The following is a 23262-nucleotide window of genomic DNA, read 5'->3' as shown; positions in this document are numbered from 1 at the left end:
CAAGAGCTCTGGAGCTCTGCCTTGGGCGGTGAGAGACCTAATACGGTCAGCGGCCCACTCGCTGATAAAAGATGCTGGAGAATCTGATTTTTACAGCCGGGTGGGACCTCGCAGAGCGGCCCTGTGCCGAGGTCAGCGGGGAGCAGCCTCGCCAGCCCTCGCCACGGCTGGCTCTTGCCACAACCCAGCTTCCAGCTCGGTCATTCGGCTCCCGTTCGCCTCTCGGGAAAGAGAGACACGTGGGGCAGACTCGAGGCTCAGCTCCCGGCTTTGGAGGCGCTTGTCCTCTGCCCCAGAGCGCGCTGGCTGCCTGCTGCCTTCCCAGTGGATTTGCTGTAACCCCAGGGTGGATTGCTGCTGCTGTAACTACATTTCGCCAGCTGCCGGTCTGGCCAGGGCCTGAATGTTTGCTTAAAGGACGGGTTTTCGGAAGGCTCCGGCAGCCTGGCCCCACTCCTGCTCCGTGAGAAGCCCTGGAGCGTACCTTTACCCGTGGCAGGAGAGTTCAGCATTTCAGCCGGGACCTGCCCCGAGCTTGGGGGGTGGAAGCTGCTGCTGTGGCACCAGCAGCCTCTGCCCCTCGCTGTGGCGCTGGGCAGGTGGCCGCGAGTCTCAGAGGTGCCTGAGCCTTTCCTGCTTTTTTTCCCCTCCACAGCCAGGACAGGGCAGGAAGAGCAGGAGGCTGCTCGCTTTCCCACCGCCTCCAGACGTACATGGAGACGCAGCCGTACCTCCCCGCGGGAGCGAGTTCTGTACAATACTCCTTAGGGGCAGCCCGGCCTCTGCAGTGCATATTCTGTGTATGGAGTGTGCGTGCGCGTCCGTGCGATAGCTCTGCAGTGACTGTGATGGACCGAAACCCTAAGGGATAGTAGAAAATCCTAGTTTAAAAAAAAAAAAAAAAAATGAAGCCAAGCTCTGTCCTGTTTCGGAGTGTCGGTAGGTCGATGTGGTTGGGAGCGGGGCTGCGCAGCTCCCGGCCCTCGGCGGGGCGTTTCCTCAGGCTCCGGGCTCTGGCTCCGCACGAGGCTCCTGGTCCCATCCCAGACTCTCCGGAGGGTTTGGCCGAGCTCAGCCCAGCAAAGGGCGACTCGCACCCGCCTGCTGCTCTGCCTCCCTCTGCCCGACCCCCCCGGCACGTCCGAGGCACCCACAGAGCAAACCCTGTGTGGGGTGGGGGTCCAGCGCTCCAGAGCTCTTGCCGCGGGGGTCGGGGTCGCTTTGGGCTGCGTCTTTTCCCCCTCTGTGTACCCGGGTGAGGCCTTTTGGCCCCTGTGTGCCGGGCGCCACTGTCTTTTCTTCCCCCAGCTCTGTCACCGTCCTTCCACGGGTTTGTCCTTGCCTGGGTTTGATACCCAGAGCCGCCGGCACTCCTGGATCCTCACCTCTTTCTGCCCGCTTGCGGATTTTTGGCTTTTTATCATCCTGGCTATCTGCCCTTCCTCTCACACCCTCCGTAGGTGCTGGTTTGCCTCCTCCTCTTTCCCTGAGTTGGGATCGTGGCTCGGAGGGTGCCCGACGCGCGGCACTGGCTGTGGGCCCACCCCGTGCCTGCCCAACACGGCTCTCACAGAACCACGGCACGACTGAGGAGATGGGCAGCGTCACCCTCATTTTCATAGTCCTGTGCTTTGTGCCTCTTCCGCTCCCCCAACCTCCTCACCCTTCCCGCCCTTCCTTTCCTCTGGGAACCTCCTGGAGTGGGATCCCAGGTCGACCCAACTTGTCCTCCCCATCGCCGCGCACCTCTGCCTCTTTGCTCCTGTTTCTGCTCGCAGGGCTCTTCGGGGCCGCGCTGTCTGGCCGCGATTCACCCCTCACATCCTGCACGCGTGCGCCCCAGCGCCCTGCTCGGCCACCCGACACGTCCTTTCCCTTCCTTGCTGCGTCTTCATCTGTCCCAGGACACGTCGTACGGCCCCGGGGGTGGGAGGGGGCCCGGAGCTGCTCGGGCAGTGCTCAGCAGTCACGGGCGCATCTTCCCATCACCTTGTAGCCGTTCCTCAACAGCCCAAACATCCTCCTTCAGGTATTATTTCCTCTCAATCGCGTATTTTTAGCTTTGCGTTCCTCCCAAGGAGGCCAGACCATCTTTCCTGCAAACCGCACCCATTATCATCCTTTCTGCTTTCCTACCCAGGCTCGTGTGCGCCTTTTTCTCCCTCGCCCCCTCATCATCTGACGGGCTTTTCTGCCCCGCTCCTCACTCCCGGCCCTCACCCCTGCCCCCCCCCCAGCGACGCCAGCGCTGCGCTGCTGGTAACGACCGGCCCTGGGCCGGCCCCGAGCCCTCGCCTCCGCTCGGGGGGCGCAGGAGCCCCGGCCCCACACGCTGCCGCCCCAGCGCCCGGCCGGCCCGTGCCCCCACCCGCTGTCACCCCCCGGCCCGGCACACTGTCACACCCCTCTGCCCATCAGCCCACCTCAACACCTCTCGCTGTCCCCCCGAGCTGTCCCCCCCGGGACTGGAGGGCTCCGAATGCTCCCCCCGTGCCCGTTTGTGTTAGCCGAGGGCGCGCTGGGGGTGGGCACGGCCCCGCCAGCCCCTCCCAGGGCTTTGGCTTCGCACGGGTGATGGTGCTCGAGCACTCGCAGCCCCAGAAGTGCACGAGGTATGAGCAAGCATTCGGGCTGGTGTTGGTGCCGGAGGAGCCGGGGCCTGGCGGGAGGCTGCAGGGGCAGAATCGTCCCCAGCGCGGGCTCCTGCAGCTCCGTTGACATGGCCTTGGGCAGGAACCGTGCCCCGAGGCAGGAAGGAGCCACCAGCCGCCCCGCTCACCGCCTGTTTCCCTTCCTCAGCTGACAGCAGCAAAGCCCAGGAGCACCTCAACCACAACACCTTTATTTGTAAGCACCATCTCCCCAGCCCTGTGGAGAGATTTGGCTCGCTCGCCGGCAGAAAGCGTAACGCTGAAACAAGACCAAACAAATTAGGAAGAACCGCCACCTTCCCTGGGACAGTTGCAGTTGCGGGTCGGGTGCTGGAAGCTCTAGGGGTTGCCAAATTGCGGGCCACCAGCCGCCTCCCACGGCACCTGAATGCTCGTGAGCCCGCGGAGCCCGGCTGCTGCCGGCGGCCGAGTCCCTCCTGGCGCCGAGCTGGAGCATCCTTCTTCCAGAGAGCTCCTGGGCCAGCTCCCGCGGGCCAGCTCCCGCGCAGCGACTGCTCGAGGTTCTTGCTCTCTGCGTGGCGCACGCTGGGCTGCCTCCAGCAGCGAGGGGCTCCGGGTGGGCGTCCCACCGGGGCAGAGCCACCGCAGCCCCCGCCACCGCCGTCGGAAACCTGCCCGGCGCTGCCAGCGCCTCGCTCCAACCTTTCCAGGCAGGAAGGGCCAAATCCAGAGAGATCCTGCCGGGCTGCGGGGAAGTGCCGGGGACGTGCGAATCCTGCCGAGGCTTTGGGCAGCCCCCAGGCACCGGGATGAGGTGGCAGCCTAAGGAACGGTCCTCAGGGACTCGTCGTAGAAAGCCTTGAGGCCCCGGTGGTGCTGCAGGGAGACTCTCTTGCCCGTCACCTCCTGACGGAAGTTTTGCCTCAGCCAGCCGTAGACCAAACTGTGCAGGAAGCCCTGGAGGGAGACGGTCAGGGCCTGCGGGAGAGAGGACAGCGGCAAATGCTGCCCTTGAGCGGCCCCTGGGCTGCCCTGCACAGGCAGGGTGACACGGGGACACGGCGGGGCGGGGGGTGGCTTTCCTCTTGCTGTGGTCAACTAAAACAAGGCAAGCCGCCGGTCAGAGCTGAGGGGCAAAACATCAACCACCAAACGAGGGGGAAGAGCCCCGGCAGAGCCAGGGCAACCAGCAAGCCGGGGCCTTCGCCCTGCGTTGTCCTGGGTGGCAACTGGTCGGGTGGCACCGGCGCGGGGTGGCAGCACCCGCAGAGCTCGCCCTGCGCGCGGCTGCGGCACAGGGGCAGCGCAGCTCTCACAGCCCCCCCAGCCCATCCCACCCCCGCTCACGCCTCTGATGGGGACAAACGTCCCAGCTCTGGAGCCCAGGAAACGGGGTTTTACTTACTGTCGCAATGTAGAGGACAAAGACCGAGGCAGGTGTGATGCTGGTGAAGGAGAGGATGGTGAGGAGGAAGGCTGCAGATGGAAGACAAAAGGCCACACCTTGGTCTCCCTCTCTCTTAAAATGCTTCTGCTGGATTTTCCCTCCCCAAGTGGCAAATGTGCTTCCCAGGTCACAGCCTATTTCCCAGGGCACAGGGGTCTGCGTGTACAACAAGGTCCTTCCCAACACGCTGCCCAAGGACCTTGGGGTGTCACTGCCACAGGTTTCTGCAAGGCTGAAAGCGTAAATGGGCCCCCCCCTCCCCGAGGGATGAGCTGTTGCTAAACAGCAGGTCCATCAACCACCATCCACCCTCCAGCTCAGGAAATGCTGCTGGAAAAACCTGTTATTGCAGGAGCAGGGTGGGCTGGCCCCTCACTCTGGGTCTGCTCAGCCACGGGGCTCTGCAGGCACCCGGAGGCCTGGCAGTGGTTCGGTCTGAGCCTCTCGGCTCGGACCCGGGGGCTGCTTCAGCCCAGGAGTAAAGGGGAGTAAAGGAGCCGCGGTGGCTCTTGCCCGCCGGGGCTGCGGGAGCTGCGGGGCATCCCCCGCGCCGACTCGCCTGGCGCCCAGCAGAGCAGGAAAACCAGCTGGAAGTAGTGAGAGACTCTGCTGACGCTGCGGATGCTCTTGCCGGCGAAGCCGTCCTTCTCCAGGGTCAGCAAGGGCGCCGCGGCGTTCCTCCGGCACCGGAGCTTCACCCTGTGGTACAGGAGCTGGGCGGCGGGGAGCGGCGTCAGCCGGGGTGCGGGGGGCCGCTGCGGCCGGACCCCGCGCTCCCCGCCGTGCCGCACCGCGCCGCCGGCTCACCGTGCAGCAGCTGAGCACCAGCAGCAGGTACAACAAGAAGACGATTTTCCCTTCCAGGCCCACGTCCTTCCTACCTACGTACTGAGAGGCAACGGGAAATGAGCGGGGCTGCGGGCCAGCCCTGCCCGGAGCTGCTCCTTCCCCAGCCCCGCGGCCTGGGAGCAGCCGCCGCCGTGGCACTGCCGGAGCTGGGAGCTGCCCCTCTGCTCGAGCAGGGACACCCCTGCCCCGTCCCCCCCGCCACCATCCACCCACGAACCGCCGACCCGCTGCCTTCCCCGGGCCTTTCTGAGCCCCTCCCCGCCCTTGGCAGCGGCGACCGGGCAAAGGGACCGGTGGGAGGGACGGGCTCACCTCGTAGCAGATATCCTGGGCACGGTGGATGAGGAGCAGGCAGCTGCAAGGACAGAGGATGCCGGTGGCGGGCCCCTCATCCCCCACCCCGAAGCCTTCACCACCCAGAGGTGCCCTCGCGCGCCTCGCAGGGGCCGCAGCGCGCCCCAGCCCATCGGGAAGGGCGAGGGGTGCCCACGCCGGTGCCCCCCGCGGCGTGCGGGCGGCCGCAGTACCTGGAGCAGTAAAGGCTGTAGGTCTCGTGGGAGCGGTTGCCTTCCCGCGGCACGACGGGCTCAAGGGGTCTCGGCGCGATGTCGGTGAGGGAGGTGCCGCGGGCGAGCAGCTGCCCCAGGAGGGTGAGCGCCGGCACCAGCCTTGCAGGGAGAGGTGGAGGTGAGCGCCCGGCCGGACCCCGGCAGAGCCGGGGGGGGCAGGCGGCGTGCCAGGGTGCGGAGGGGGCCAGGACCCGGCGCTGGCACCTACCAGGCCAGGATGTAGGGCAGCCCCTGCCACGCGCTCGCCAGGCACCTGCTTCGCTCCTGCACGGAGAAAACAGCCGGTGACCCGGGGGTCTCGCAGCGGCTGGAGGCCCCAGCCCCGCTCTGCCGGGACACAGGGTGCAGGGGAAGCCGCTAACGCCCCAGGGAAAGGGGCTGCCCTCGGCTCACCCCTGCTGCTCCCCGGGTCCTCGCGGGGCCGGGAAGCTGCGTGTGCCCGGCTGCACCGTGGCCGGGGGCCACCAACCTGCAGAGCTGCCACGTGCCAGGCTCGCCAGCCATGGACGGTGCGGTAGGCTTCGTACGCGTAGACAACAACCATCAGGAACGAGACTGCATAGAAAGTCTGGGAGAGGAGAGGGAGAGCAGGCTCCCGCTGTGCCCAGCGCCCCAAAGGCACCTTCCCCCCTCCCTCCTGGTGCTCTGTACCCCGGCGTCCCGCTGTGCCCCGGCAGTGCTGGGCCAGGAGCAGCCGTGCAGCGAGGCAGCAGCTCTCTGGGACACGCAGCACCAAGAGCACACGGCCTCGTGCTCGTCCCCACGCTGTGGAGGGGGACTGGGTGGCCTCTCTGGCCGGTGGCTTTATCAGGGCAGGCGGCCGCGGGCAGGGACCACCCGGGTCCTTCTGTCCCTGCTGGGCTCTGGGTGCTGCCCCTGTGTCCTGCCAGCAGGCCTGCAAGCGCGGTGATGGTCGCCCTGCGGCCGGGCAAGCCGATACGTGCAAAGCGGAGCAGAGCTGGCCCCACGGTGCTGAGCCCCTCCTGGCCCCTCTCCTCGTGTGCGGCCGAGGCAAAGGCCCCATCGCTGGGGGGGGCAGGAGGGACGCGGCACCCGGCAGGGCAGAGAGCAGCCGGCGGGACCGTGGGCGCCGGGTGAGTTTGGGCATGAAGGGGAGAGCCGCGCGCTGCTTTGCTGCTCTGCCCCGGCATGCACGACCACCCCAGAGCTGGCAGCAGGGCACGGCGGGGGCGAGGGGGTCAGGGCAGGGGGGGACATGGCTCTGGCTTCACCGGGGCTGGGGAGAAACGCTGCCCGTGTTCCCCCAGAGAACCGGCCTCGGTGGCTCAGGACAGTGACGGGGGGAACAGGAGCCATTTCTCAGCAGGAGGAATATTCCCCACTCCGCGAGCTCCCCGCGGGATGCCCCAGCCTGCAGACGTGCTCCCAGGAGGTGCCCAGCTCCCGGTGGTGCCCACGGTGCGCGCTGAGCCCCTACCATGGCTAGCATCCGTCCGTAGGGGCAAGCGGCGTAGGCTGGGATGAAGAGCGGGGCTGGCAGCAGCTGGATGGTGGCTGTGCTCAGCAGCGCGGCGGCCGCCAGGAAATCTGCCAGGGCGAGGAGGAAAAGGGGGCGAAGCTGGGGAAGGGGACACAGCGTTAGCTCTGGCTGGCAGCTCCTGCCCCACTGTGCATCAAGCCCAGCAGCAGCGGTGCTGGCCCAGCTCTGCCTCGGGCTGAGCCGGGGCCGAAACCCATCCCCGGGGAGCCAGCGGGACTCACCTGGATGTGGCAGCATCGCCTCTGCCGGGAGGTGACAGCGAGGACCGATCCACTGCCCAGGAGGCTGGAAGAGACGGGGCTGGCGGTTAATGTCCCAGCACGGTGGCTTCCCACCCAACCCCATCCCCACGGGGATCCCGCGCTCTGGCCGCCCCGAGGTGGGCAGGGGCTGGCACGGGTACAGGCCGGGGGGGGGGGAACGGGACGGAGACCCGTGGTGCGAGGCCACATCCCCACACCCCAGGTTTGGGGAGCGAGCGGGGTGTGGGTGAGACGAGAGGCCACGCGTAGGCAGGGCCCCGGCTGCTGCCTCCCCCCCCGGCCCCACAGGGCCCAGCCGTGGCCGATGGGCCGGGGAGGGGTGGGCAGCACCCACCTCAGCAGCGAGGCCGGCAGGTAGATCCACGTCAGCACAAAGACCTGAAGGAAAGATTGAAAGGAGAGCGGGAGCCACAGCGGGAGCCCCGGCTGCCCCGCGGCGCGGGAGGTCGTGGGGCTGCAGCCACGGCCGGACTTGCTCCCGTGGGGATCTGCAGGTCACCGTGGAGCAGAGGCAAAAAAAAGGTGGTTTTCCCCCCAAGAGGCTGGAGCCCTTCGCTGGTGGTGGGCAAAGCGGAGGGGCCAGCGGTCGGTTCCTCGCCGGTGCCGCGGCGCGGGACGAGCCCCTCGGCAGCGGCTGCGTGAGGGGGTTTCCTGGCTGCGTCCCCCCTCACCCGGGGCTGGGGAGCACCGAGAAGCCCCATCCCGCTCCCGGCCCCGCTGCTGCGAGCGGCTCCCAGGCAGCGCGGCGTGGGGCTGCCGCTGAGGAACCGGCGAAACTGCCGGAGCCGACCGGGCTCCCGGTGAGTCACACGCAGCCAGCGGAGCGGGAGCAGCCGCCCCGGCGAGCACAAACCTGCAAAGCCCCCGGCCGCCGAGCCCCCCCTTTGCTGGCAGACGGCTGCAGGGAACCTCAGCCCCGTCCCCCCCGCCGCGGCGTTGCCCCCCATCCCCGCCGTGTGGGAAGCCCCCTCGGCCAGGCCCGAACGGGGTCCGCGTCGTTTGGCTTTCCCGGCTCTCCGCAGCGGTTTTCCCGCACGCACGCTGCCTTTACCTGGTTATCCGAGAGGGCAGAGGGGTGCTCCTCTTCGCTCGCCATGGCGGGGCAACGGGGAGCCAAGAGCTTTCCCAGTAGTTCCGTGCCACCGGGCACAGCGCCGGGGACGGGCTGGCCGTGCTGGAGAGGCTGGTGGCGGAGCAGCTCCCGCAGCCGGGACACGGCCACGGCTCTGCCTGCGCAGCGCAGCCGGAGGAACCTGCCCGGCCGGGGCAGCGGGAGCTTCCCCACGGACACGCGGGCTGCTACGTGCAAACCCTGCGAGCAGGGAGGGGATTGTGCTCGTGGGAGCCCGGGCGAGCCCGCGGCAGCCTCCTTCGCACCTCCCTCTCCTCGACGGTGCTGGGGTGCGGAGGCGAGCGCGGCCCTTCTCCATCCCCTGCACCCCCCCCGGCTGCTGCAGACAGCGCGCGGCGGCCCCACCTCTGCTGCTGCAGGCACAGGCAGACTTCTCCTTGCTGAAAGGGGAAACTGAGGCACGGGAAAAGGGTCAGTGGGGCAGAGGAAGCCTCGTGCAAGGTGAGCCCCAGAGCCCAGGGCCGTGCCAGCGCGCCGCGGGACGGCAGCTCTGCCAACACCGGGAGGTTGGGCAGGAGCGGGGACAAGGTGACGGGGCGGGGAGGGGGGGGTTCGGTGCAGGTGCCTCTGCAGGATGCGGCCCCACCGCTTGCCGGCAGCGGGAAGCTCTGGGGGGGAAAAGCCCACACGTGCACGGCGAACGCTGCCGAGAGCGGCAGAAAGGGGACAGCCGGGACAGCCACCCCCTCCCCGTCGGGGAGGGCAACGGTGGCGGCGGCCCCCGAGAGCGCAGGGGGCTCAGCCGTGGTGCAGAGGAGCGGGCCGCATTCGGCAGGAGCCGGCAGGGGACCGCGCAGACGTGCACAAAACGCCGGGAAAGCCGTACCCAGCGTGGGGAGGGGGGTGTTTGTGCGACGCCGAGCCGGGCTCCCCGGGGAGCAGAGCCGAGCTCGCTGCCCCCAGCGCCGCAGCCCTGCACCCCACGCAGCCCCCCCAGCCCTCCTTGGAGCGAGGGAAGGGCTTTCCTTCCACCCCAGCAGCAAAGAGAAGCCCTCGGTGCCGGCACGGCGCTCGGAGGGCTCAGCACCCCCCCCGAGGGAAGGGGCTCAGCCCCCTCGGCGGTGGCACCACCTCTCCCCGGACCTGCGGACCCCCTGTGGCCTCGCGGGGTGTGGGGCAGAGCGCCGGGCACCTCTCGGTGCCAAACTCCTCTGCAGCCCCACAAAGGTGCAGGAACGAAGAAGTTGCAGTCCCATACTCACAGGGACCTCCGGAAATCAAGGGGGTTGGTAATTTTTTTGCTAATTTTGAAATCAAGGGGTTTCTGATAAGCCAGCAAACATCCCCCTGGGCCAAGCAATGCCCAGTACCACCCAGGCCCAGCCGAGATCCGCCAGGTCCCAGCAATAACCACCCGGCTGTACAATGTTTTTCACTCAAGCGTGTGGACAAGGCTCACCAAACCCCCAGCAAACCCAACCTTCTCTCTACTACATTTTCTTTATCCTTGAACACAGCATCTCTGTCCGTCACAGGCTGCCACCCAACACCGTCCCCAAGGTCCACTGGGGTGTTTCGTACCCTCCCGTTGTGTTGCACGTCCACCTCCAGAGATGCTCACGTGTCCTGATGATTTCACAGCAAGGACAGGTCGAATTCACAAGCCAGAAAATTGAGTTGGTTGTTTGTTTTTTTGGGTTTTTTTACATCTGTTCAAGCAGTGTCCTTGCAAGACCAGCGACAGCCCCCCGAGCCCAGCAGCGAGCAGCGCCCGGCCTTGCCGGCTGCGGCAGCGTGCCGAGGGAGGCCGGGGGCGAAGCGCTGCCCGAGCACACGCCGGCAGCCAGCCCACGCACGGCTTGCCACTTAAAACCACGGCTCACCAGACTGCAGAGTTCTGCCTCAGTTTTATTTCAGAAGGTACTGGCTGACTGAAGAAAGAGGGAGGGATGCAGGGGAAGGTCTGAGGGATGGCGGAGGAGTAGGGAGAGGGGCTGCGGGGGAGCAGAGGAGGGAACTGCACTGGGAGAGCTGCACAAGGCTGGCAGCAGCACAGAGGACCTTGATTTGGCAGCTCCTGGAGATGTTCCCTCCCCAGCTCCCTGCTGCCTCTTTTGTAGCTGCTCCTTTTTTTCCTCCATCAGGCGAGGAAATGCTCCTTAAACCCTGCTGCCCACCGAGCAGCGGCCCCGCATGGTCCCAGCTGGGCCCCATTTTGTTCCCCCCTCACCGTCACTGCCACTGCTGCAACCTCCCAGCTGGCCTCTCTCTCACCAGCTTGGCTGGGAATTTTTCCTGCCCAGGACCAGAGGAGGAACCCGGACCTGGGGGTGGGGAAGAGCCATCTCCCAGTGCTCCTGGGACAGCGGCGTCGGTCCTGCTGCAGCTGACAAGCATCACAAAACCCTCCAGCACCAGGGATCTATTCCAGGTTGCTTCGTTCTCCGGGCAGAGGCTCTTCCAGAAGAGAATGAGGCAAAGGGAGAAAAGGGATCCCCTCTCAGCCTGTGCTTCGAAGCTGAAGGAAGCAGCATTGCCCCCAGGCGTTGTGGGGATGGCTCCTGCTGCTGCAGGGGAAGATTTTGAGCAATCCCTATGGTTTCAGAGACACCACTTGATTCAACCTTTCCAAACCGGGACCAGAGACCAGGTTCGTCTCAGCAGATCCCTTGGCTGAGCCAACACTCGTATTGCTGAGAAGTGTGTCAAAACCAAGGAACCCCAGGCCAAGCACTCCCTGCAACAAACTCTCCAATTCCTATCTATTGCCTCCATCAGAGCAGCAAGTGGATCCTGCATGGGGCCAACTGCTGAAGCTCTCAGCCTCTGTCCATACCAGCACGGGGAACTGTTGACTGCTTGGCTTTGTCATCCCCTCCCAAGACCTCCAGCAGGCACAGCCTCCGCCCGGGGCAAGTTTTCCCTGAGGATTTCTTGAGCAGAAATTGGCACCGAGGTTTGCAATTAGCCGGAGCGCTGCCCTTGCCTTCAGCAGGGTGGGATTTGTGAGGCAGATTCCGGGGAACTCAGCCGCTGACAGGACACCTGCACAGCACTGAGAGAGGAAGGGACTCCATCCCGCCCAACGGCTAAAGCTCTTCGCTCGTCCCAGGCACTCGAATTGCAGAGGCACCCACAGCCTCTGGCTCCCCGTGCTGAGAGGCTGCGAGGTGGGGAAGGGTGCGTTGGCCGGGGGAGCCCTGCTCAGCAACCACGGCCTCTCACTGCCCACTTCCTCTGCGAGAAAAACCACGTGTGCCCGGGGCACGCTCGGGTAAAAGCGCAGCGGCAGCTGCAAAGCTGCAGCCGTGCGAGAAGGGTGCACTCACGGGCGAGCAGGACGCACCCTGCGCTGAGCAGCAACGGCTCGTCAATCCCGGCTGAGCCGGCGTGAGCTGCCAGGGGCGCGGGGGGTCCCCCCCAAAAAGCTGCCCAGGCTGTGCCCTGCGCCCAGGCCTCCCCGGGCAGTGCAGCAGAGAGCTGCTCCACCAACCCGCCCCTTCGCTCCGCTCCAGGACCCGCAGGAGGCTTGTTACAGCAAGACTTAACACCAGTGTTTACCAACACTTTCCCTGTACTCTGGGACTGGGAAGTTGTGCTTTAGTAGCCAAGCTTTAATTAAAACCAAAGCAGGTGCATGCAAACAAAGTGAGATTTTGCCTACGCAGATGAGAAAGCTCTAGAAGCTTCAGTAAAAGCACAGCTGGGAGTAGCCGGTTCCCAGGGCTGCAGGCAACCACCCAACCTCTCTGGAAGCAAAACATCCCTCCCTGGTTTTGAGAGAGCAGTGACCATTTAAATATCAGCACAAACACTTCCTGATGGGCACTTTTCCAGAAGATCCAGCCAGCACAGCTCTTCCCACCCCACCGAGATGCTCCTTCCCATTTCAGATCACTCAATGCCAGCAGGCAGCACCGGACACACCACAGCTGGCACTTTTTTTTTTTTTTTTTTTCCCCTGACCTTGCATACCCTTCGTTACAGAAAGCATCAGCACCTTGCCCCAGACCTCAGGAGCTGTTCACCACAGCAGAGAATGTTTTGGACAGAGAAACCCACCCTGCTGACCCTGCAGCCCCTGTGCAAGCTGCCCTGAGACACAGCATTGACCTCCCGGCCCAGCCAGGACCCAACCTCAGCCCTCTCATGTCCCTTGCTGCTTTCCTTGTGTCGCTTTTCAGAGGCAGGTCCCATCCCAGGGGAGCCAGCCCTGGCGCTGCTGCACCCCAGGGTCCCCGTCCCTGGGGCACTGGGCGACCAGTGGGTGCCCTCTAGTGGCCCCAGCACCCAGGGGATGGGCTGGGGAGATCCCCAGGGACTCGGTCTGTCCCTCCAGACAAGTGGCTGCTTCCCTTGTCTCAACCTGGCAGGGGGGAAGACAGAAGGCAAAGGGAACGCACCAGAGTAAAGCCAGACGCTGCCCTCGACCAGTGAAAACATGAGCTCTGAGGGTGAAACAGCACGTTCCCCTTCTCCAGCCTGTCGGGTCTCCAGGAACCCGAGCACAGGGCTCAAACAACAAAAGGAAATTCAGGTTCCCACCGCAGCAGAGCGCAAGAGGAGTTTGCTTGTGCCAGCGCCGGTCTCACACGGAGCCTGGCAGCTGCCCTCCCCGATACCGGGGCAGGAGCAGGCAGCTCCTCGAGGTCCTGACCCTTCTCACACAGCCCACCAATACTCAAAACACTCTGCTTTCAGCCTTGCAACCGTTTGTAAAACACCTATTCCAGCCATCTTCCCCCTGAGCCAGGGCTTTCAGCTCAGTCATTCTGGGTCTAAGCAGTCAGGAGCCAGAGCACAACTGCAAAACACAGGAATGCCAGCAGGGAGCTTCCAGGGGCCCACCAAAGCCAGCGGTGTTTCAAAATGTTTGGCTTCCTTCCTGCCATGCTCACCAACCTGCGGGAAATTACATAAGAGCTTCAAGGTCTATGCAGCAAGCGGCCAGGCCCTCACCCTCACGGTGTTCAGTGCAAGCTCAGGGCACACGTTGCCCTCAGAGCAGTTATCTTCTGCCCCTCACTGCTTCTATCCCAGCAGGAGCAATGCCTTGCTTCCCAAAACAACATTGCAGAACACCAAAACTCCACTGAAACTCCCCAAACGCTCCGAAGCTGACTGCTGAAGGGTCAGTGTGCCTATCTCAGCTTTTCCTCCGTCTGCTTTCTGCATCACCCCAGTTCCCACCTCAAACAGGGGCAGAAAGCTCAGGTATCTGCTCTAAGAGAACTGCTACATAGCACTGCTGGCTTGACACTGGTGGGGAAACACTGCTTGCAACGCTGCAGTTACCAGGGTCCAACCTTAAATACTTAGGATATCTGTTCTCCTTCCTGGGAAACACCGATATCCGCAGAGAGGACCCCTGGTCAGTAACGGAGCACACCGTAACGTGCTGTGCCATCAGATGGCCCCCAGCGCTACGAGGAGCTGCTGAATCCACGGTATAAATTTGGCTCTCCTTAAAAAAAAAAAAAAATAAAAATTAGAAAACGCTCTAGATCTTCTGCATTTGGATGATGCTGGTAGTTAAGACTCATCCTTCTTGCAGGATTTCAGCTCTTTGTCTTATGTTATTTTAGCACCGTGTTAAGTGCTTCCCCCCCACTTTTAAATCTTTTGAGTCAGAAGCCTGTCTACTGTTTGAAGATACAAGCAAGTTCCACTCTAATAAAGCTCCTCACCCTACGCCTGACAGGTAGGGATTCTTTTTAAATTGTGCTTAAAAAAGCATCAGTATCTTCAATTTTTTTTTTTTTTTTCAATCTAGTTCCAACTCAGAGCAAATTCTCACACCAGAGAGCACTGTGATCCTACTGGAATAGTCGGCACAATGCTACTTTAAATTAGTGCTAAGAGCACTAGTTTAAGCCCAATTCTTTGCTGAAAGCTCCCTGCACCATTGCAAAGTTGGGAAGAGGTTACACCACAAGTGCAGTGGTCTTAGTTAATAATCAGAAACTTGTTACTATGCAAAAGCAGTTAGGAATAAAAGCTACCATCTCATCTCTTCCCAGAAAGCCACCAGCTGCTGTAAGCTGACTGCTTTGTAATGGTTTGCTTTTCTTCTGGGCTGAAGTGCAGAATAGTCAATATGGCAGTTAGAGTCTGCTGGCGACCCAGAGAATCTGGCAATGTCAAAAATCTATAAACAATGTTTTTGAGGTATTCCAGGTTGGCTCCTTCTCTGCTCTTATCTCTGAAGTTCTTCTCGATTTCGCTTTGAAGTGCAGATACCTCTTCCCGGCGTTTCTCCTCCTCAACCAAGATTTTCTCCTGGAGCTGGTGAACTTGCATTTCCAGCTTGCGCTTCTGCTTCCTCAGCGCTACAATTTCCACTTCTTTGCGAGCCAGCTGCTCTGCATACAAGAAGAAGGTGGGCTCACTGGTGGCGGAGAGGTGAAGAGCCTGGGGGAGAAAGTCTGAGGAATCGTTACCCGGTGAGTCACTGCCAGTAACGTCAGTCCCTGATGCTAGGTAGTTTTTGGGACCTTGAAGCCCGTAAGGCAACGTGACAGATCTCAGCTGCTCCAGCTCTTGGTCCTTTTCTGCCAGCACCGCCAGTGCTCGGTCCCGCTGCTTGTGCATCTCCTCCTCCAGCTTCAGCGCCCGTTCCCTGTAATCCAGCTGGCACCGCTCCAACTCCTGCCTATGAATTTGCTGCACCTGGGACAACTCTTGCTTCTTGGCTTCCATGTCTTGCTGGTGCTGCTTCTCCATTTCATCAGAGGACAGCTGAAGCACAATGTATTTCTCTTTCAGGTCCGCTAGCTGCTCTTGAGCTTCCTCCAGTTCTTTAGCCAGATTGCCATCTTTGGCCGACTTGTTCTTGAGAACCACTTGTGCCCTCATCTTGTACCTTTCAAACTCTTCCTTCAGCTGCTTCAGCTCCTGCTGATAGTACAAAGCAGTGGCCTTCTCGCCATCCCCAGCCTCAGTGCCCTTTGGCAGCTCCAGCTCACACAGCTTCTCGATGTCCAGAGCGGGTTGACTCTTCTTAGCTGCTGCCTGCAAGAGCTTTTTCAGCTTCTCCATTTTATCCTTTAGAACATTAACATCAAGGTTGGCTTCTTCTATGTGAACATCAACAGGGGATCGGCTGGAAGCAGCGATGGCCAGGGTTTTGTTCTCCAGGTCCAACTGTACGATGCGGTCCTTGAGCTTCTGAATGATCACCTGGTCTTTCTGCTTGGCTTTTTCGTAAGTGCCAAGGAGTTCCGACACTTCGGAGACTTGGCCCTCCAAGTCGGCCACTCGCCGCTCCTCCATCTGGGCGTGCTGGCGGAGCTGCTCCTCGGCCTGTGCAGCCTGAGAGCAGAGAGACACGGCAGGGTTAGGCTACCTCAACGCCCCGGGCAGGAGGTCTGCGGTTTACACGGGGGCTTCATTCTGCTCTGCTGAACTCCAAACAAGTGCAGGGCCATCCTCTCCCCTGAAACCCCACACAAGTCACCACACTGAGCTGCCTTTTTGGATATTGGTTTATTCGGGGATAAAATAAACTGAAAGCATTTTTGCTTTTGTTCCCTGCTGCTTGGCAGAGTTCCTGTTACCAGCATTATCTGCGTTGCTGTAGGTGTGCAGGGGGGTGGGGGGTGGTGGGAAGCAGCAAACTCACGTCACAATCTGCTACAGGGTTTTTTTAAAGCACGTGCATGTGCTCTATAGCTTTCACACATGACTGCAATTTACTTAAATCCTATGCTTTGTTGCACTGATATTAAAATAATTCAGTGGTTTCTGAGTAGCTACAGCAAACACCTGGTGTTCACAGCTATTGAGATCTAAGTGACTATTAAGTACTCTGGACAATGGCAGCATTTGACAATCACCATCGTGAACTAAAACACAGCTGGAGTCAGGTCCCCCTCATCTCTGTCAGAGAGCAGCTGTTAGAGACCACTTCCAAAAAAAAAAAAAAAAAGCAAATTGCATTAAGCCAGCCTGATGCTTCAGATTAGAAATAAAACTTGTTCCAGAGTGCACGGAGATGAGGAAGATCCCATTCCAGAGTGTTTCTAGATGCAAATGCAGTTACTGGAGCCAAACCCCCCATGCCAACCCCTGAGCATGTTGCCCCACAACCTGCAGTTACACAGGTTCCTCTTCTCCACCACATCCCTCTTTCTAGCTCTTTGCTCTCCCCCTACATGCACACAGGCTCAAGCCCTTCTGTATTTATCTTTGTTCCTTCCCTAGAGCATTCCGAGTTTCTCTGAAGAAGGTTAGTTTTTATGAACTCCTGTAATTGTACCCTGCATTGCACTTACATAATTTACAGAGACACCACACTCATAGTCACAGTGGGGCAGAGGAAAGGTCCCTCCTCCCACACTCAGCCACCATCACACCAGACAGTAACGTGTTCAAAACCAAACGACACTGTGGAGGACAGTCACCGTGTAATCACCCCAAAGGGTGCTCCCAAACCCAACGCTCACCACCCCCCCACCCCCCCCCCCCCGATTAATGATTTAGATGCTGTTTCACAAACAGCTTCAATTTTCCTCCGGGACTATCAGTCCATTGATGATAGCCACAAGGCTCTCATCTATTTCACACCTTTTGGGCTCTGCGGGACTGGGAAGGGGAATTTGTGCTCCTCCAGCCTCAAACCCTGCCCCAGTCGCTGACACCCCCCCGGGGTGAGCTGCTCCGGGGCCCAGACAAGGAATTACCTTCTTCATCTCCTGCAGCAGCTGCACTTGGAAGTGGTTCTTCAGGCTGGCCATCTCCACCTGCAGACGCTGTATCCGAGGGTCTGGCTTGTTGTTCTCCTCCTGAACAGCTTGCAGCTCTTTCTTCAGGTCTTCCACCTCCTGGCCCAGCTGCTTAATCTGCAGCTCGTACCCCTCGGCGCGGTCAGCCATGCACGCCCTCCCGGCCAGGGCCTCCCTGGTCTCCTCCAGCCTCAGCTCCGCATCCTGGCGCAAAGTCCTCTCGCTCTGCAGCAGCTTCTGTAGCTCTCGCAGCATAACGGCGTGGTCGCTCTGTTCTTGGGCTCGGTCGTGCTGCTGCGTGATCAGACGGGCTTTGGTCTCGGCCAGCTGTTCCTGGACAGACTTCAGCTCCGTCTCCAGCTTCTCGGTCTCATCCTCTGCTTTCTTAACGGCGTCATCCAGGTCCTGTTTCATCTTCCTTTTGTCTGCTTGGTACGAGGCTTCCATGCGGGACTTCTCCTGCGTGACTGTTGACAGAGCACTGGTCAAGGTGGCCAGCTGGGTCTTCAGCTGGAGCACTCTTTTATCAGCCTCACTCGCAGCAGATGGCACGTCCCCGCTGCTCGTGCTGATGCCGCTCTCTGAACCGCTCGTCTCTTCTGATTTAAGAGAGGAAGCGCCAGCCACAGGCTTATCATCCTCAGGCCCTGGCTCACCCTTGGTACTGGCCAGACTGGCAGCAGTGTCTGCACTGGTAGCTGTCCCCACGCTGTCTTCGCTGTGAACCGAGCTCCTGTCGTCAGCAGAATCAGCAAAGGAAGAGCTGGAGCTAGCCATAGACGCAGGCTGAGCACCACTCAAGCCAGTATCTGCCTCGTGAGACACAGACAAGACTTTTAAGCTGGCTTCCAAGGCTTCCTTCTCCTTGAGTAGGCTCTTGTAGGCTCTGACGACATCCTTCAACCGAACCTGGTACTGAAGAAGCTGCTTCTTCTGCGATTCAATAGTGTCTAGAAGATCTTTTTTACTCGGGCCACCTCCAAAGTTCATGCCAAACTTCTCCATGGTTCACACAATCTGGAAGGAGAGAAACAGTGCAGAGGCAGCAAAGACTCCCCGGCGATGGGCGGGAGCAGGCGGCTAAGCAGGGCCGTCACCCCGAAGCCCCCTGGGGACACGGCACGCTTGAGGACCCTGCGGCCAGGGGAAACACCTTAACGCCCCGTACAGCCGTTATCTGCTGCTGCAGGCGCTCCCCCCGCGGGCCTGTCACGGGGGTTTGTGTCTATAAACGGCTCAATTTTTACTTTTTAAGGGAAGCAGCCCCTTGGCTGCACAGCTGCTTGCTGTGGAGGTAATGCGAGCGCTGCCAGCTCCCACGCCTAGGGCAGGAGGGCACGGGAGGGGAGCACGGGGGGGTTCAGGGGGGCTCGGGGGCAGCCGCTGAGGCGAAGGGGGGGCGGTGCGGTGGCGGAGAGGCCGTGGCGGAGCGGCGCGGGGGGGGGCTGATGCCTGACGGGCCGCGGTGCCGTGGCGGAAGGGCTAAGCGCAGCGGGGCCGGGGGGTTTGTGGGGTTGTCACGGGTGACCGTGGGGGGTCCCGCGGAGGTGGGGGGGGGGTGGGGGGGGAAAGGTGGGGGGTGGGGGGGGGGGGGGAGGCGCTGTCTCCAGGGCAACCCCCCGGCGTCCCCGCAGGCCTCACCTCCGGGCCGGCGGCCGCCGCGCAGGCGCAACGCCTCACTTCCGCCGGACGCCTCCCGCCGCCGCACACTGCGCATGCGCCTCCCGCCCGCGGCGGGGTGGGTGTGTGGGTGTGACCAAAGGGGCGGGGCTACCAACCGGCGGGGGCGGGGACAAGCGGCAGGGAGTGTGGCCTAGGGGGCGGGGCGATGCGGGGAGCCCCGCGCGGCGCGGCGCCGCGGTGAACGGGGCTTTGTCGGTGATGGGCGTGGTCTAGCCGTACAGGGGCGTGGGGGGGCGGGGCCCGGTGCGCGGGGGCGGGGCCTGCTCAGCGCGGAGACAGCGGGGTGGCAGCGCTGCCGTCCCGTCCCGTCCCGTCCCGTCGGTCCGTCCGTCCGTCCGTCCCTCCCGCCGCCGCCATGGGCCTCACGGTCTCCGCCATCTTCTCCCGCATCTTCGGCAAGAAGCAGATGCGGATCCTGATGGGTGAGCGCGGGGGCGGCGGAGCAGGGCCGGGCGGGGGATGGGGATGGGGCCGGGACACGCACCGGGACCGGCGGCGGTGACACCGCCTCTTCGCTGCAGTGGGGCTGGACGCCGCCGGCAAGACCACCATCCTCTACAAGCTGAAGCTGGGTGAGATCGTCACCACCATCCCCACCATCGGTGAGCATCCCGGCACCGGGCAGGGCCCTCAGCGAGCACCGGGTACCGGGCAGGGTCGTCACCCCCTGCCTCTGACAGCCGGCACCGAGCACGGCCACCCCCTCCACATCCCCGGGTACCAGTTTTCCGTGGGTCCTCCGGTCCGAGCCCCAGGGGCTGTGTGGGGTGAGATGCGCTGTGTGATGCCCAGCGCTGTGGCCGCCCAGCCGTTACCCTCCCGTTATCTCTCCGGGTGCTGGGGCATGGCCGCAAGGCGGTGCCTGGCGGGGAGCCTGGCTTGCACCCCAAAAATACCCCCGGCCACCCCAACCAGCGCAGCGCCGCGGGCATGAGCCCAGCTGTGCCGTTACCCCGGCATGGGCTGGCTCCGGTCCGGAGAGACCAAAGACGCTTTCATAGGCTGGACATCGCTCAGAGCATGTGGGTCCAGGCTGCCTGAGCCGGGCAGGGCAGGGTGCAAAGCCTTCTGTGGGGTGCTCAGCACCATCACCCGTAACGTCTCCCATGAGCTGGTGGGGGCTGGTCACCTGTGGTCTGGCCAGGGCTGCTGAATGTCTTCATTAGCAACCTGGGTGATGGGGAGAGAGCACGCGGCAAGCCTGCGGATGGTCCCGAGCTGGGAGGAGCGGTTCTACGCCCGAGGGTCGTGCTGCTGTCCAGGGGCACCTGGGCAGGCTGGAGAAATGGGCAGAGGAACCTTGTGGAGTTCAACCAGCAGATTGCCAATCCCTTGGAGAGGAACAGCCCCAGGCCCTGGAACCTGGTGGAGAACAGCTCTGGGGAACAAACCCGGGCAGCCCCGCTGGGAAGGAACCTGAGCCAGCCCCAGGCACGTGGCCTCGTGGCTTGGGGCCACCAGACCCTAGGCTGTGCTGGGCAGAGCACTGAGAGTGGGTCTGGAGAGGAGCTCCTGCCCCTCTGCTCAGCTCTGCTGAGACACCTCAGGGTGCTGGGCCTGGTGCTGGGCTCCCCAGTGCAGGAGAGACTGGGGCATGCTGGAATAAGTCCAGTGCAGGGCCACGGCGATGGCAAAGGGACGGGAGCACCTCTCGTACGAGGAGAGGCTGGGAGAGCTGGGGATGTTCATTCTGGAGAAGAGATGGCTCGGGGGGGGGGGGTCTCATCCATGGGCGTAAATCCCTCGTGGGGGGAGTAAAGCGGAGCCAGGCTCTCCTCAGCTGCACCCAGAGGCAGTGGGCACCCTCTCCCCATTCCCCCCTTCCCCCCCGCAGGGTTCAACGTGGAGACGGTGGAGTACAAGAACATTTGCTTCACCGTCTGGGACGTGGGCGGCCAGGACAAAATCCGACCCCTCTGGAGGCACTACTTCCAAAACACGCAGGTATGCGGAGCGCGGGCCAGGCGGGGATAAACTTCATCAGCTGCGGCGGGGCTGGCCTGGGGTCCCTGGGGCTTGGGGCTCAATCCTGCCTGAACTGGGCGTGTGAGTGGTGGCAGGGAATGCGTCCCAGTCCCCGCTGGTGGCCCCACGGGGAGCACTGGGATGGTGCACGGGTGTTTGCCGCATCGTCCCGTCAGAGGGGAGCGAGGCAGAGGGGTCTGGCGGAGGAGCAGGCGAGGGGGAAGCGCCGTCCCCGGGGTGCTCTGGCTATGGAGAGGGTGCACGGGGCGGGGGGGGCCGCTCTCCCCCTTGGTTGGGGGGTGCCTGCAGCCCACCTAGGGTGCCCCCCCCGCCTCTTCTCCGCGCAAGCTGCCCGCTCCAGCCTGGCTTCTCCCTCAGGGTCTCATCTTTGTGGTGGACAGCAATGACCGAGAGCGAGTGCAGGAGTCTGCCGACGAGCTGCAGAAGATGGTGAGTGATTGGGGGGGGGGAGGTGTTTTTTGGTCTGGCAGGGAGGTGGGTGTCCCCCAGCCCTCCTCCCGGCTCTGCCCCTCTCTGCAGCAATGCCTGGGTGAGTGTGAGATGAGACCTGGGTCTGCCCTGCCAGGGGCATCTGTCTGGGCTTGGGGATGGGGCAGCGACTCCTCTGCCAGGCAGAGGCTGGGCCTGCAGCGATCGGGAGCAATTTCAAAGTGCAAAAATTTCCAAGAGAACGTGGGTTTAGGTTTTACTTAGTCAGGGCTTTGCTAGCCGAGCACCCAGGGTACACGAGGAGGGGGGGGTAGCATCCAGAAATGACATCCGAAAGCCAGCCTGCGGGGCGGGGGTCATTTAATCCTCGGTGCGGCTGTCTGGGGGGGCAGAGCATCCCTGGGGAGGGGAGCTGGCGCAGAGCCGAGGGTGTCGCGGCCTGAGAGCGGGGAGAAGGGACGGGCAGCTGCCCACTGCCCGCTCGCTGCGCGGAGAGCGTCGTGCCCGCTCTCTGGTCGCTGTGCCTCCCCACCCATCCCTGGAGCCCCTCGCTCCAGTGCGGGTGTCCCCTCTGCGAAGGGCGTGGGTGCTCCTGGAAGAGCATCCCGGTGCCACCGAGACTTCGGCGCTGGGGCCAGGAGGGCAGCCGAGGTGCTGGAAGCGAGCGGAGGAGGCGGAGAGTCCTCCCAGCTCTTTCGGGGCTGTCCACGCCGGGTCTCGCGTGCCGCGGCGCCGGAGGCTCAGCGCCCGCCTCAGCCGGCCCCGCTCTCGCTGCAGCTGCAGGAGGACGAGCTGCGGGACGCCGTCTTGCTGGTGTTTGCCAACAAGCAGGACATGCCCAACGCCATGGCGGTGAGCGAACTGACCGACAAGCTGGGGCTGCAGACGCTGCGCAGCAGGACCGTGAGTGGCCGTGGGTGCTGTCCCCGCCGCAGCGGCAGGGACCCGCGGGGCTGCTCCTGGGGTGCGCCGGGCTGGCCATCTGCAAAGCCCAAAGCCCTTTTCTCCGTCTCCCTCTTGTTTTGCAGTGGTACGTGCAGGCAACGTGCGCGACCCAGGGCACGGGGCTCTACGACGGGCTGGACTGGCTATCGCACGAGCTCTCCAAGCGCTAGCTGGGCCGGTGGCACAGGGTCCGGCTGAGCCGAGGATGTCTCTTCCAACTGCTGTTTTGTTTGGTTTTCTTTGTTTTATTGGGGGGGGCGGGGGCGTGTTTTTCCTTTCTCCCCAGCGTGGCCTTGTCTCTGTGTGTTTATCTGGTAGGACTTGAACCTCAAGGACTCTTCGGGCAGCTCCACTTCGTGGTGTCCTGCCTTCGTCCCGGCAGCACTGTGTGCTGGCTGCCCTCCCCACCTGCATGTGCCGTCTGCGAAAGCTCGCCCGGACCTGCCGGGGTGGCATGTCCCCAAGTGTCCCCGCTCCTCGCCGCGAGCCGGTGGCGGGGCTGAGCAGGACTGGGAGGCAGCCGTGCCGCTGCGGGACAGGAAGGATCCTCCTTTTTATCCTTCGATGAACTTTATAGTTCTCTTTCTCTCGGGGAGGGGGCGTATGGCTGCGTAACGTGCTGTTGTATCTCGAGTAATTATTAAACACCACCACTTTGTACCCTGCGCCCGGCGCGGTTCTGGCTGGCTGCGGGTGCCAAATTAGAGCCCCGCTCCCCAACGTGCATCTTCCGCGAGCATCTTGGGGATTTGGGCCTTAATAAAACCCTGCGTGCGCTCCGCTGGGACGCAGAGGAGGTGGGCAGAGGCTCCGACATATGTTTGCAAGCTCGTTTCCTTGTCCCCTGGTGCCAGGAGCGGGGGGTCTGACCCATTTTAGAGGCACCCCGGGGTGCTGTGGGGGTCGGTGCTGCCTCCCCACCGTGTGGGCTGCCAGCCCCAGGGGGGCCACTCGGGGGGGAAAACCCCGTGGGGTCAGCTCAGGCCACGTGCTGCAGCCATGTTAATTGGGTTGTAATTAGTGGGACCGGGCAAAACCCAAATGTTTGGCAGCCTGATGGCAGCCATGCTCTGGTAACGAGGCTGTCCCCGTGGGGTTACACTGGCTGTCCCCCCCCCAATCCTGTCCCTGTGGGGTTACACTGGCTGTCCCCCCCCAGCCTGTCCCTGCGGGGTTACACTGG

At 62.8% G+C, this 23262-nt stretch overlaps 3 protein-coding genes across 5 annotated transcripts; 1 reads left to right on the top strand and 2 right to left on the bottom strand.

The window, feature by feature from the left end:
- Nucleotides 1-2821: 2821 nt before the first annotated feature.
- Nucleotides 2822-8388, bottom strand: LOC116960212 (transmembrane protein 116-like). 2 transcript variants are annotated; one of them, XM_042792458.1, is made up of 12 exons: nt 8293-8388; nt 7576-7619; nt 7200-7263; nt 6916-7056; nt 5947-6045; nt 5686-5741; nt 5436-5576; nt 5221-5263; nt 4867-4947; nt 4619-4772; nt 4018-4088; nt 2822-3590 (listed from the first exon to the last, which is right to left on the bottom strand). In XM_042792458.1, the coding sequence occupies exons 1-12, from the start codon at nt 8335-8337 to the stop codon at nt 3435-3437; spliced, it is 1095 nt and encodes a 364-aa protein (XP_042648392.1). In that variant the 5' UTR covers nt 8338-8388; the 3' UTR covers nt 2822-3434. The 2 variants fall into 2 exon arrangements, with proteins under 2 accessions (XP_042648392.1, XP_042648394.1); XM_042792460.1 differs by lacking the exon at nt 6916-7056.
- A 3518-nt stretch (nt 8389-11906) lies between these two features.
- On the bottom strand, nt 11907-18738 carry LOC104357820 (GRIP and coiled-coil domain-containing protein 1). Its single transcript, XM_042792457.1, has 3 exons — nt 18678-18738; nt 16995-18053; nt 11907-15624 (listed from the first exon to the last, which is right to left on the bottom strand). The coding sequence occupies exons 2-3, from the start codon at nt 18039-18041 to the stop codon at nt 14320-14322; spliced, it is 2352 nt and encodes a 783-aa protein (XP_042648391.1). The 5' UTR covers nt 18042-18053; nt 18678-18738; the 3' UTR covers nt 11907-14319.
- Nucleotides 18739-18951: 213 nt separating this feature from the next.
- Nucleotides 18952-22893, top strand: LOC116964851 (ADP-ribosylation factor 5). Of its 2 annotated transcripts, XM_042793343.1 has the most exons (7): nt 18952-19141; nt 19241-19321; nt 20554-20663; nt 21063-21134; nt 21912-22037; nt 22163-22164; nt 22398-22893. In XM_042793343.1, the coding sequence occupies exons 1-7, from the start codon at nt 19075-19077 to the stop codon at nt 22402-22404; spliced, it is 465 nt and encodes a 154-aa protein (XP_042649277.1). In that variant the 5' UTR covers nt 18952-19074; the 3' UTR covers nt 22405-22893. The 2 variants fall into 2 exon arrangements, with proteins under 2 accessions (XP_042649277.1, XP_042649276.1); XM_042793342.1 differs by having other exon boundaries at nt 22163-22893.
- Nucleotides 22894-23262: the final 369 nt, after the last annotated feature.

Source organism: Tyto alba, unplaced genomic scaffold (genome assembly GCF_018691265.1).
Source record: "Tyto alba isolate M040663 unplaced genomic scaffold, T.alba_DEE_v4.0 Super-Scaffold_2, whole genome shotgun sequence".
In the NCBI taxonomy this organism is placed as follows: Eukaryota; Metazoa; Chordata; class Aves; order Strigiformes; family Tytonidae; genus Tyto; species Tyto alba.
The sequence above is the reverse complement of the archived record's forward strand: the minus strand, read 5'-3'. Positions and strand labels throughout refer to the sequence as shown.

Bases quoted from the DNA above. Each gene is read 5' to 3' on its own strand.
- LOC116960212 (XM_042792458.1), bottom strand. From the start codon at position 8,337: ATGGCGAGCGAAGAGGAGCACCCCTCTGCCCTCTCGGATAACCAG. The intron at 7,057-7,199 runs GTGAGTCCCGCT...CCCCTTCCCCAG, and splicing joins GGCGATGCTGCCACATCCAG to CTTCGCCCCCTTTTCCTCCT. The intron at 4,773-4,866 runs GTGAGCCGGCGG...CCCGCCGCCCAG, and splicing joins TGGTGCTCAGCTGCTGCACG to CTCCTGTACCACAGGGTGAA.
- LOC104357820 (XM_042792457.1), bottom strand. From the start codon at position 18,041: ATGGAGAAGTTTGGCATGAACTTTGGAGGTGGCCCGAGTAAAAAAGAT. The intron at 15,625-16,994 runs GTAATTCCTTGT...CTCTGCTCTCAG, and splicing joins TGCTGCAGGAGATGAAGAAG to GCTGCACAGGCCGAGGAGCA.
- LOC116964851 (XM_042793342.1), top strand. From the start codon at position 19,075: ATGGGCCTCACGGTCTCCGCCATCTTCTCCCGCATCTTCGGCAAGAAG. The intron at 19,322-20,553 runs GTGAGCATCCCG...TCCCCCCCGCAG, and splicing joins CACCACCATCCCCACCATCG to GGTTCAACGTGGAGACGGTG. The intron at 21,135-21,911 runs GTGAGTGATTGG...CTCTCGCTGCAG, and splicing joins CCGACGAGCTGCAGAAGATG to CTGCAGGAGGACGAGCTGCG.